Here is a 12,406-nt window from a genome sequence, read left to right on the forward strand (position 1 = left end):
TGAAAAAGACAGAAATCCTTGCCATGGTGGGGACACTAGAGGGGAGGAGGCCAACAGATAAACAAACATAATAGGGAGGGTGGTCATGAGTGGGGGGGGAAGGAGGAGCGGGGAGCTGCAGCGCGGCTGTGCCATTCTAAGTAGGAGGTCAGGGAAGGATCCGCAGAGAACATCTGCCAGGCATTTGAGGAGATAAGAGAATGAGCCCGGTAGATATTTCAGGCAGAGGGGACAGCAGATACCAAGGCCCTGAGGAGGGAGCCTGCTGGGCAAGTTCAAGGGCCGGCCAGGACAGGGTGTGGCTGCAGGGAGGAGAGAAGAGTTAGGAGATGCGGAGGGAGGTGGGAGCCATAGAGGGCTCCGGCAGAGGAGGGAAGTGGTCTGACTTCTTTGTAACAGGGTCCCCTGGCTGAGTGTGAATACTCCAGGGGTGAGGTGGAGGCTGTTAGAACAGGAGATGATAGGGCTCGGACAGCCATCCATGGAGGCAAGGAGAAGCAATCAGGTTCTGGAAACATTGTGCAGGTGGAACCGACAGGGTCCACCGATGGATGAGGTGAAGGTGAACGAGAACAAGGAGCCAAGAGGTCTGCAAAGCTTTTTGGCTGAGCCGTTGGACAGCTGCGGGTGCTAGCACCTGGGGTGGGGACAGCTGGGAGGAGCAGGCTTGCAGGGGAAGGTCCGGAGCCCTGTGGCCATAATGGGTTCGGGAGTCAAGTGGCAGCCAGAGACCGCCTCTGAGTTCATGGAAGGGGCCTGAGTTGAGATACTGATTTAGGAGTGGTCAGCTGCTGAGGTCACCTAGGGGACAGGGCAGAGAGACAAGAGGCTAAGGACTGACTCAGGATGAGCAGCTGGGAATGGGGAGAAGCCGGCAAAGGAGACAGAGAAGGAGCATCGGGGAGTGAGGAGGAGAACGGGAGAGTTCCCCAACTCCGGAACTGCCCCGGGCCAGGTGCTAGGGCTGGGGGGATGGAAGACCCAGTGCTGCCGCCTCCAGGCTCCACCTGCAGGGAGGCACAGCACTCACTGGCTGATTCATTCATCCACCGGACACACAGTAACCGGCACCTGCTCTGTGCCAGGTCCAGCTGGCAAAGTGGGTGTGTCGGCCACAGCCCCTGCCCGCCCAGTAGGGGAGGCAGGACAGGCAGGGTACAGACGCTGGGGAGCAAAGCAGCACAGTCTCTGGGGCCTGGGCCAGAGCACTGCCCCCACTGGGCCCTGCACTGTCAGAGTCACTTCTCTGGAGCGGTGACAACTGAGCTCAGTCTACAAAGATGATGGGGACCAGGTGGAGAGGTGGGGTGCAGGGCTGTGCAGACAGAGACCCTGCCAAACTCACAGGTGAACCAAATGGTGTACAGGCCCACCCTGATTTGGGTGGGCATGGGGATGAGGCAAAGGGAGAGTTCTGGGCCAGCGGTTTCCCAGGAAGGCTTGGCTGGGCAAGATGAAGACTTCTGATTCACAGGCTGGAGTGACGGAGGGAGACACGCTCCCAGGACCCCAGAAGTGCCATAGCCCCGGAGCCCCCGCAGCCTGGGAGGAATCACGGTAATAAATAACAGCCCACACTAATTGAGTCTCCCTAGGGGTTGGATGGTTACAGACACTGCCCTTCCATCGTCCTGCTACACTGTTTCACAGATGAGGAAATAGGTCTCCCAGAGGGGACATGACTAGACCAAAGTCATGCAGTCACACTGCAGCAGAAGGAGGAAACTCAGAGCACCCAGCTCTGAGCCCAGCACCTGGGCCCATCTGCCCAGCAGTGGAGGGGGAGGATGGGGACATGTCCAGGCCGGGCATGGTCCCCAAGCACAAAGAAGACAGACGGGGCTCTAGAGCTGTGCCTTTCCCCACTGCTGCAGGATGGGCCCCAGAGCCGGGCCTGCTCCCCTCCCATCTTCTCACAGCCCAGCTCACCTGGAACACTTTTCCCAGGGGCCAAGATGGTCCTCAAAGGGCAGGGCACAAAAACCAAACAACAAAGCACAGGGAGTCCCCACAAAGGTCACACATCCATTAGAGGTCCTCTGGACTTGGCCCTACCCAATGTTGTCCCACTTTAGCTTACGCACCTCCAGTGATGGGGCGCTCACTACCTCTGCAGGCTGCCTCAGTATAACACATTTGTTGAATCATAATAATAACATCAAGTGCTAGCAAGTTCTTTATGTGGACCAACTCATTTAATCTCCACAGTGACCTTCTGAGGTGGGAGCTATTTCTGTCTCATTTCACAGATGAAGAAACTGAGGCTAAGAGAGGTTAACTGACTTGTCTAGGGTCTTAGAACTAGAAAGTGGCAGAGCCAGGATTTGAACCCAGGCAGTCTGGCTGCAGAGGCCATACTCTTCATCCAGGGACTGGTCTCCCATCTCACCAGCTGGGGCTAATAAACATGCCTGGAGCCAACAAATGAACCGCAGAAGACACCAGTGTACATTTGTGAATGAGTGCTCACAATGAGCAAGTGAACTCATAAGTGGGATGGAAGGACGGAGAGGAGACACTGGTAAGTCTGTGCAGGATGAACAAAGAGGGGAAGACATGAAAGAACGCGAATGGGAGCTCATAAATTTTGCTGAATGGAATGTCCCTTTGCTCTTTTAATCCCAAAACCTGTTTTCTGGCTGCCCAGCAACACTTTTAGCACAAGGTCTTCTCCCTAGGCCACCGGGGAGCCCGCACACCCGGGCATGGCAATCAGGCAGGGTGTCCCGGGAGGGGTGCACACAGGCCCTGGCAGGACCCGCCTTCCCAGACGTACATACATAGACACGACCCAGACACGAAGAGCTGCCCAGCCGGTAACAAGCAGGGTCAGGAGGGCGCATGTTGTGCCGACAGCTGGAGGTCAGGGGCAAACATGTCTGCAGCGGCCACTCAGCCCAGCACCTGGGCCCGTCTGCCCAGCAGTGGAGGGGGAGGATGGGGACATGTCCAGGCCGGGCATGGTCCCCAAGCACAAAGAAGACAGACGGGGCTCTAGTCACGTGCCCTGACTGCACTCTGCACTGTTCCTACCTCTACACCTTTGTTCAAGCTGTTCCTTCCACCTGCAAGCCCTTCCCAATTTCCAAGTCCTAGCCATTCTTGGAGATCAGGCAAAGGCCACTTCTCCAGGAAGGGCGTCCAGATACCACCAGTTGGAATGACCTCTCCCTCTGCCTGTGTCTCTGCTGTAGCATTTCCCAGTCTGCCCCAAGTCTCTGCCACTTTGGGTCTATGTCTGTTCACAAACATGATGTTCCTCTGTGAAAACACTCCTGGCCGTGGGAGAACATCGAGTCCACCCTCCCTGCTGTCCCTGAAGCACGCCTGGAGCCCCAGCCCCTGGTCCATACAGGTACCGAGAGGCAGGAGGAAGAGCCGTTACTGAGCACCGGCTCCATCCACGTGCAGGCCGGGAGCTGGGTACCGGCCCCTGCCTAGTCCTCTAGGCCCCGAGGTTAGAGGTGAAGAAACAGAGGCTCAGAGAGGAGAGCTCCGCTGCTCCGGGTCACACAGCAAATGAACGCCGAGCTGGTGCAAAGCCAGGTCTGCTGGACCCCAGCTCCACTCATTTGCCTCTGGAGGGGACTCTGGGTGCATCTAAGGACAACCGAAGCAGCTGACATCACATGCTCACTGCGCTCTGGGCTCTGTGCTATACCGTACACATATCACATCATCTCCAAAGGAGGACCAATGCCCCTTCTTACAGATGAGAAGACTGAGGCCTGGAGAAGGGAAGTCATTGGTCCAAGGCCACAGAGCTACGAGGGGGTCCTGCTTCAAACCCAGGCCTCCCTGCCTCCAGACCCCTGCCTCGTCTGCCGCCCGCATGTCTGACCTCCTTGATTCAGTGTCCTGGGCAGGTCACACATCAGTTAAAGCTTTCTGACTCTCAGGCACGTTCCCATCAGGAAAGCAGCCTCCCGATGGCATTGGTGGAGAAGCGGGACAGGACACCAGGACACGTAGGAAACAACATGGAGCACTAGGGTGCCGGCTGTGCTGGCAGTTCATATGCAAAGGGCAGGCCCTTTAGCATGTGGCCTCAGTGTGGCGCGCTTGGTGTGGAGCAGAGCAGAGAGCCGTGACGGTGGCGGCAGGCGGGGGCTCTCGCTTACCCACGCACTTCCTGTGCACGCTGAGGATAAAGCCCTCAGCACAGAGCACTGTGTGGTTGACACAGTAGAAGGATCCCAGGGTGTTCACACAGAACTGTCGCCGGCTACAATCGTGAGCACCCAGCAGGCACTCGTCTTGGTCTAGTGACAGCCGCGGGAGGAAAAACAGAAGGGCCGTTAGAGGGGCGTGGCATCCAGTGACATGTGGAGAAACTGAGACCCAGAGAGGGGCAGGGGCCTGCCCAGGGCCTCCCAGCCCATCAGTGGTACCTCTGGGCTTTGCACCCAAGTCTGAGGTTGTACAGTCAAAAGATGTCGGAGCTGGAACCCACTTCCCAGTAAGGACAGGTGGCAAGGTGAGGTGAGACGATAGGCAGTCTGCCCATGGTCACACAGCAGGGCAGGACCAGAGGCTGTCTGCCATGCACACTCTGGAGGCACTCCACTTCCACAGCCAAGGGAGCCACACAAAGGCAAGGGTTGCAAACTTAAGTATTTAAGGGGCCAGGCTGGCAACATAAATGGGAAAAGGGGCACCAGGGGCTCTATGGGCATTGTGGGACCGTGGTGCTGTCCAAAGGGGTTTGGGGGTGTGGGCTCCTTGTGGGCAGATTTTGCAAAGTTTCAAGAGAAACTTGGAATCTAGAAATTAAAAAAAAATTCTTGGGCTTTTTAAACAGGGTAGACACCAGTAGGACTCCCCTGTAGGGCAGGCTGCACCCTCAGAATGTCGGTCTGCAACCTCTGGCCTGGACCCCACAGCCTTTACTGCTGGGGGCCCTGCAGAGGAGGAAGGGACGCCTGCAGAGACATGGACACTGGCCCGTGGTCTGGCTGTGCCAGGAGCCCAACCCAGGAGAGATGCATTCCTCATGTCTTTAGGGCCCTGAGACGTGGGGAGCGAAGCCCAGAGGGCACCGGAGATCTGCCCCCACCATCTGAGAGAAAGGCCCGCCGATCACTGCCATGCTGTGTGCCCTGGGCAAGTCTCCTGCCCTCTCTGGGCACACGGATGGTTTCATCCACATCAGAACATAGTCTCAGCCAAGGGGCAGGCTGGGGGGTTTCAGCTTCTGGCAGAGCTGTGGGCATTTTCTCAATAGACTTAATTAACCCTTTTACCCCCAGACACCCACCAGGGTCACGTCTCCTGAACTTGAACCTCAACTGAAGCGTTCCCTAGACTGTCTACATGCTCCATGTCTGTCCTGCCTCAAGACATGAGGAAGTGCAGTGTCAAGGCTGCTCCTGAGGCGTCATTCACTCTGGGAACCACCCCAGCAGGAGTCGGAGCCAATGCCCCGATTCCACAGCGGGTGGTCCTGGCCCACTGAAGCCCCACTGAGACAACACCTAGACCTAGCATGGTGGCCAGTGTGAAAGGGATAAGCTTATGGACCCTCTTTGGCCCCTTCGTGAATGACAGAGTCAGCTGTCACCAGCACCCATTGTCCCCTCCTTGGTTTCAGTAACAGAACTAAGCACATGCAGTCCAGCTGGGGGCTCCCACTCCCCAGCCTCGCTCTCTCCCCATCGGAGGCAAGTGGGAGGGATGAAGGCCACTTCCAGGGGCAGCCTTACAACCATCTGGTATGCACTTCCCTCCTTCCTTTCTCACACGTGGCCGCAACAGGGACGGGTGATCACAAACCAACTTGGGCAACGCAGACAGGGGCAACCCTCAAGGACAGGGCTGGTCGGAGTGTGATCCAGGGACCTTGTGAGAAACACCAACTCTGGGGCCCCACCCAGACCTCCTGGGTCAGGATCTCGGGATTCTGTGGACTTCTCAGGATCCATGCTGTCACCAGGCCTCCTGATGACTCTGGTGCATGCTGAAGTTAGAGGAACACTGCTCTAGGGAACAGCAGAGCAACAAGATGGAAGGGGCCTGGACCCCTGCCAACCTGTGTGCCCACCCTGAACTGCATGCACACCTGTGCAGGGTGACGTGAGAGGGAACAGCTGTTTAAGCTGCTCTATGTGGGCTCCTCATCACAGCAGCCACACCTGTTCCCTCACTAACACAGTGAGTTTTAGATCCGGACCGCCTCCACCTCCTGTTTGCCCCGTCCCCACTCTGGGGCCCCCACCACAGGCCAACTCATGTTTGCAAAGGTATGAGGACAGCCTCCTGATACTCACCTTCACAGGACACGCCGTCTGCCATGATGGCATAGCCAGGAAAGCAGGAGCACATGGCTGTGTCCCCAATGACGCTGCACACCTGCTTGCAGGGCCCGTTGTCTGGGAGGAAACCACACAGAGACCACCAGGCTCGTCACCCCGTCTCCAACATATAGATGGAAGGACGGGGAGCCAAGGAACCCGACTCCTGGTCCTTTTTACAAGTTCACCTGTTATATCAGCTCATCCACTCCTGGCATGAGCACCATCAGCACCAGTCAGAAAGCAAACCCCTCCCTCGAGTAACAGTGAGGAGGAGTCAGAGAGAGAAGACAGAGGAGGAGGAAGAGAAAGGATGCGGAGAGAGGAGAAACAAGAAAGAGGGGAGGAGAAGAAGAACAAAGAGAACTTTCTACGTGGGACTGACCGCAGTCTCCATGACAGTTTGGCAAGCAAGGATTTTATTCTCTTAATTTTACAGGAACTGAGACAAAACGCTAATTGGCTTGCTTGGGGTCACACACACTCACCCCAGGCTGCCCCCATTCTCACCTCTCCTCTGGCCCCAGGCTGAGCCCCCCCATCTCACCTCCTCAGCCACCCTCTCAGCTCCTCACCCGACCCCAGACAGGCAGGCTAATCACCCCCAGAGCAGAAGCAGTGCTCGGGCAGGGGCTGTCTCGCACCGCCCAGCACTGGACAACTCCCCACCGGCCAGCAGTCCAGACCCGCCCCAGCCCCGGGTACCTTTGCACGTGTTGGGCTGTGGCAGTGGTAGCGGGATGGTGTTGGGGGCCATTTGGGAGGATTCCGGCCTCAGTGCAGACTCCTCTGCTGCCTCCGGCTGCGGGGGGTCACCTTCTGTCCCTGGCAGAGCAGACGGGGGGGGGGGTCACATCTCCAGCCAGGCCTCAGGCTCTCCCAGCACAGAGCACAACTCATACCCTGGGCACCAGGCTGGGCACTTGATGGAGACCGCCTCATTTAATCCCCTCCATTTCACAGGAGCAGAAACTGAGGCTCAGGGAACAATGGACACTGAACAAGATCAAGCCCACAGTGATTTGGGGCAAACAGGGGTGGAGGGGAAGGAGGCAAGAAAGAAGAACAGGGAAGGAGGGGAAAGAGTTTCTAGACTGAAAATGAATCTATCGCTGGAAGCTGGCAGGGAGAAAGCCGTCCCAGATCAGGTGCTGGGACAGCCTCCTGGGCAGCCTGTCAGGGTCTGACCACTACATGCCCAGCTCTGGGGACACACCCCTGTGGCCCGGGTCCTGGTGCTGCGACTGCCCTGCAGATGGAGCTCCAGGAAGGAGCCTATCTGCCCAGCCTCACAAAGCCACACCAGGAAACTCCGCCTCCTGGGTGTTCCAATGTGTGGGGTGGCGAGAGGGGAAGTGCCCCATAGTCCAAATCCCAGGAACGCCATGCTCCCCTGGCAAGATTGGCCCCAGCCCCTGCCCTGCCCCGGCTGTCCAAGCCCTTACCTGGGCGGCAGGTGCGGCCATCATCCTGCAGGGAGAAACCGGGAAAGCAGGCACAGCGGTAGGAGCCCACGGTGTTGATGCAGAGGTGCTGGCACAGCTCCCCCGGGAGGAGCAGGCACTCATCCTGGTCATCACCAGGCAGGCTGTTGGGCAGCTCGGTCTCCGTGCCCAGCGACAGGGCCTCCCGGTTCACCAACTCTGCCTCGGAAACTAGGGGAGGGTCAGAGCTCTGGCCCCAGCACGTGGCTGAGACCACAGGCCCCCAGGAAAGCAGTGCAGGTTCTCATCAGAACCCTCTGTGTGCCTAGCTGAGACAGCACAGACGGATGAAGGATGGACAGATGGATGGATGATGGATGAATGGACGGACGATGTATTTATGCAGGTATGTATGGATGGGTGGGTAGGTGAATGAATGATTGGGTGGGTGGATGAGTAGATGGATGGATGGATGGGTGGGTCAGTGAGTGGTTGGGTGGGAGGATGAGTGGATGGGGGGGATGGGTGGATGGATGGGTGGATGGATGGATGAAGGATGGATGAGTGGATGGACGGATGGGTGGATGGACAGACCCCTAGCAATAAGACTGAACCCCTCAGAGCCAGGTCCAAATCTTCATCACCTGAATCCCCTGCAATATGACAGGGCCAGGCCCACACAAGCCCTCATGAAGCTTTGGCTGAAGTGCTCAATTGGAATCATACTTCTGACTTCGTGACATCAGGGAGGACCTCCCCTAGCAACAGAAAGGGCCCCAAACCAGGGTTCCTTCAGGTCAGGAACTGTCACTCGGGCCTTCTCTAGACGTGTCACCTTGGGCAGCACTAGGTCTCTCCATGCCTCCCGGGGCTGTGGTGAGGAGCAGGTGAGAGTGGGAGAGAAGGCTCCTAGGGCTGAGCTGCCTCGGAAGGCTCTTCATATAACAGTTGTGGGACAGGAGGAGGCCCGCAGCTCCTCCACAATCCTCATCAGCCTGGGGCCTCAGCCCTGCCCACAAGCCCCAGTCAGCTGAGCCCCCCAAGGGAAGAGCTGCATGAAGTCACATCTGAGGAACGTGTTTCATAGTGAGGGCGTTTACATTAAGCTGCAGCCCTATCAGCCCTGGCCTGGTGCCTGCAGGCAGCACCGTAATGGCTGGTGGTCTGGCCCTACGGAGACCTGGCACTGCAGGTGGGCAGCAGATGGACCTGAGCCCAGAGCTCTGCTGGGCACGCTGCAGGCTGGGCAACATCTCTAGGGTTCATGCGCAGCCCAACTTCATCAGCACGTTCCCCACAATGATCCTCCCGGCAGAGGGGAAACTGAGGCTCGGAGGAACAAAGTGGTTTGCCCAAGGTCACCTGAGCAGGACTGGAATCCCTGTCAGTCTGACCCTGGCACCTGTGTCCCCCAAGGCCCAGGTTACCCATCAGTTCCTCACCGGAGGAGAGGAACATGTACCTCTGGCTCTGGACCCTGCCCAGCCCTAGGCCTACCCTCTGATCCCTGAGGCTGAACTTCCTCCCTAACTTGACCTTCTGGGCACTAATCTGGCCTTCACATCAGTGCTCAACCAACCCCCTAGAGCCAACCCCCGCAAGTGGCATTTCCTTGGACTTAAGAGTCTCTGAGCTCAACGTTGGCCTGAGGAGGCTGGCCACTTGTCAACTTGCCCTGGCCTGACCTGGCCCATCCTCCATACACTTGCCCCTGCCCCACCCTGGCGGGAGATCCAGGTATCTGTTGGGCCCACCATGGTGTCCAGGAAACTTTGTACCCATAGGATGGGAGCTCTTCTAGCAGCCCTTCACCCTAGTGCCTGTGGATAGTGGGCATCTTAATTCCCATGCACAGATTTCCACCGTCTTGCATTATGGTGACAGAGATCTGGGTGGATTCAGGCCAGGGCTGACAGGGTCTGGTCAAATCCAGGGCACCAGGAAGCCCAGGACAGAAACAGGAGTCATTAGAGCCAAAAGTCCAGTGGTGGCTGTGCCACAGACCCACTGTGTGCCTGGCGAGAGGCCCTGCCCCTCTCTGGGCCTCAGCTTCCTCCTCTGGCCTGCGAAAATATGGCTGTTGACGGTAACGGGGTGGCAACTCTGAGTGCTTTGTCAGGCACCACTGGAAGCTCTTGACGAGCACCCGTCATCCATCCTTGCGCTGAACGAGGTAAAGAGCAGGACCCCGTCGGACAGATGCAATCACAAAGGCTCCGAGAAGGGCCATGACTCTCTGAGAAGAGCAGTGGAGCTGGCATTTCAACCAGGTCTGCCGGACTCCAGAGGCTAAGAGCTAAGCTTGATAACAGGACCACATCTGTGGCTTAAATTCCCATCCATGAAGTGCCCGGGACAGGCCCACAGGAAATCCAGATGGTCCACTCGGCTGGAGAAAAGACTGGGCTGGTGGTTCCAGAACCCTCTTGGGCATCTGGTAACTTGCTGGTCAAGGCTGAACATGTGGACACCTGCAGAGGTGGCCTGCTGGGGCTTTCATGGCACTGGACCCAGGGCTGCCTGGCCCAGCTATATGAAGGACATCCGCTGACTCGCTGGGACACCCTCATCGGGCTCCAGCTGGCCCGCAGGCACAAAAAAGGCTAATGGCCAGCCCTGGCTAATGGCCTAGAGGTTGGACAGGGCAACTAGAACAGTGACCACAGCACACAGAGGGCACAGGAGGGAGGAGACCCAAGGGACACTGAGGGCTGGAAGCTCCAGGACGTGGCTCCTAACCCTCAGGTGGCAGCAAACGCAAGATCTGGGCTCCACTGGCACTGGGAGCTCCCACACACATGCCTATGGCTGCTCAGGGACAGGCTCCAGGCAGGGGCACAGAGGTGAAGGTCACAGGCCTGATCAGAACTCAAAGGTTTCATGGTCTGGTGGTGAAGGAGAGGCCGACCAACAAACCCATCATTCATTCAGTCACTGCTAGTGACTCTTCTGGGCCAAGTGCAGGGGCAGACACTGAGAATCCAGAGAGAAACGACAGTGCTGGCCTCACGGGGCTCAGCAGGCAGGCGGGCACCGTTTATGAATGCGTTCTCTGTACCAGGTATATCCTGTACCCTGAGGACACAAGAATGGCGTAGGTGAGAGGGATGGAAGACAGGTGGGCGGCAGGGTAAGCAAATGAATGGATGAGTGAAAGGTTTGCTGGCTGGGCCGGTGGGTGAACACATGAGCAGATGGACAGACGAAGGATGGATGGATGGGTGGATGGGTGGTTAGGTAGATGAATGGATGGATGGGGACGTGGGTGAGTGGGTGGGTGGGCAGATGAATAGATAGAGGGACGGATTGTGAATGGATAGATGAGGGGATGGGGGATGAATGGTGGAGTGGACAGATGGATGGATGGAAAAATGGACCGGAGGACGGAAGCATGGGTGGGAGATGGTGAAATGGATGGATGTTTAAAAGAGTGGATGGGAAGGAAGACGTATGGAGTGTAGGTGAACAGAATGGGAGGCGGTGAGTGGCGAGTGGAAGGGTGATGGGTAGCAGGTAGTCGGTAGTTCAGTGGGTGGAATGGATGATACATAGATAACGGAATGAGATCACCACCTCGGAAGTAACAGGGCAGAGTCTACCGCCGGAGGCCACAGAAGAACTCTGTCTAGAGCAGAACTCTTGCCTCAAGCCACAAATAACAGTGCACCCAGCATCCCCACAGAAGGCCAGAAGGCACCCAGCCTTGGCTGGAAGCCCCAACAGCTCTCCCCTGTCACCCAACTGACCCATATGCCCCAGCCCAGGGCAGGCAGCACCCACCTCTCTGTGGTACAGCCTCGGGCTCTGGAGGCCGGCGGACATCGGGCACAATGAGGGGGTCTTCACCCTCACAGCAGGAGAGCATGACGTGGTTGCAGGGGTAGCCCAGGTTGGGGTTAGACTCACACGACTGGCCCTCGGCCCGCACGCGGAGTCCCAGGCCACAGCAGTCACAGCATTGCTGGAGAGAGACATGCCATCACTGCCCACACCCTCACCCCTCGAGCCCACCTGCCTTCCCCACAGCCCATGAGCCTGTGGGACTCACTCAGGGCCCCCAGGAAGCAGCCTGGAGCCAGGCTCAGGGGAGGGGCTGATAAAGGGGAGTGAATTCATCCTTGTCTTGTTTCTTCTGCCCAGTATGTGCTCTCCAAGGGCAGAAGTATCATCCGTCTCCATTTCCCACATCTGGCTCAGAGTAGGGCTAATGTAAGTTTTTTGCAATAATTAACAAATGGCCTCTTGTGAAAAGAACTACAAATTAGCCCCCAGCCACATCCATTAACCCCTTCGTATTTACTAGCAGTCTCCAATTCTACTCAGGCCACCTAAAAGACAGCATTTCCCAGGGTCCCTTGATGTTAGAGATAGCATAGCAGTCATTAGGTGAAGCTTTCAGGAGAGCCTTTAAATGGGGTGACTCAACTTGGAAATACATCTCCCCACCTTCCTCCTTTTTGGAACAGAGGTGAGATCTAGCAGCTATCTTGGGTCATGAGGTGACCTTGAAGGTGGAAGCTACAAGCTAAAGATGACTGAGCAGGAAAATTGAAGCCTGGGTGCCTGCAGATGTCACACAGACCCACTCCTGTGCAGACTGCCTACCTCCAAAAACAAAATCTTTAAATTGTTTAAACTTCTGTGGGAGACTGATTGCAATAATAGCTCCATTTGTTCCCTCTGCATCGTGCC

General features: G+C 57.1%; 1 protein-coding gene across 4 annotated transcripts in view; it reads right to left on the reverse strand.

Annotated features, from left to right (window-relative positions):
- Positions 1–12,406, reverse strand: part of FBLN2 (fibulin 2) — an 89,099-nt gene that overhangs the window by 16,871 nt on the left and 59,822 nt on the right. For 3 of the 4 annotated variants that reach the window (XM_087431587.1, XM_087431589.1, XM_087431586.1), the window contains exons 5-9: positions 11,495–11,675; positions 7,736–7,945; positions 6,996–7,115; positions 6,267–6,368; positions 4,122–4,262 (exon numbers count right to left, since the gene is read on the reverse strand). In XM_087431587.1, coding sequence (XP_087287713.1) covers positions 4,122–4,262; positions 6,267–6,368; positions 6,996–7,115; positions 7,736–7,945; positions 11,495–11,675 — 754 coding nt within the window. The remainder of the gene's footprint in view (positions 1–4,121; positions 4,263–6,266; positions 6,369–6,995; positions 7,116–7,735; positions 7,946–11,494; positions 11,676–12,406) is intronic. The other variant, XM_087431588.1, reaches the window with a different exon arrangement.

Source organism: Ceratotherium simum, chromosome 5 (genome assembly GCF_057802395.1).
Source record: "Ceratotherium simum simum isolate JZ-2026a chromosome 5, ASM5780239v1, whole genome shotgun sequence".
In the NCBI taxonomy this organism is placed as follows: Eukaryota; Metazoa; Chordata; class Mammalia; order Perissodactyla; family Rhinocerotidae; genus Ceratotherium; species Ceratotherium simum.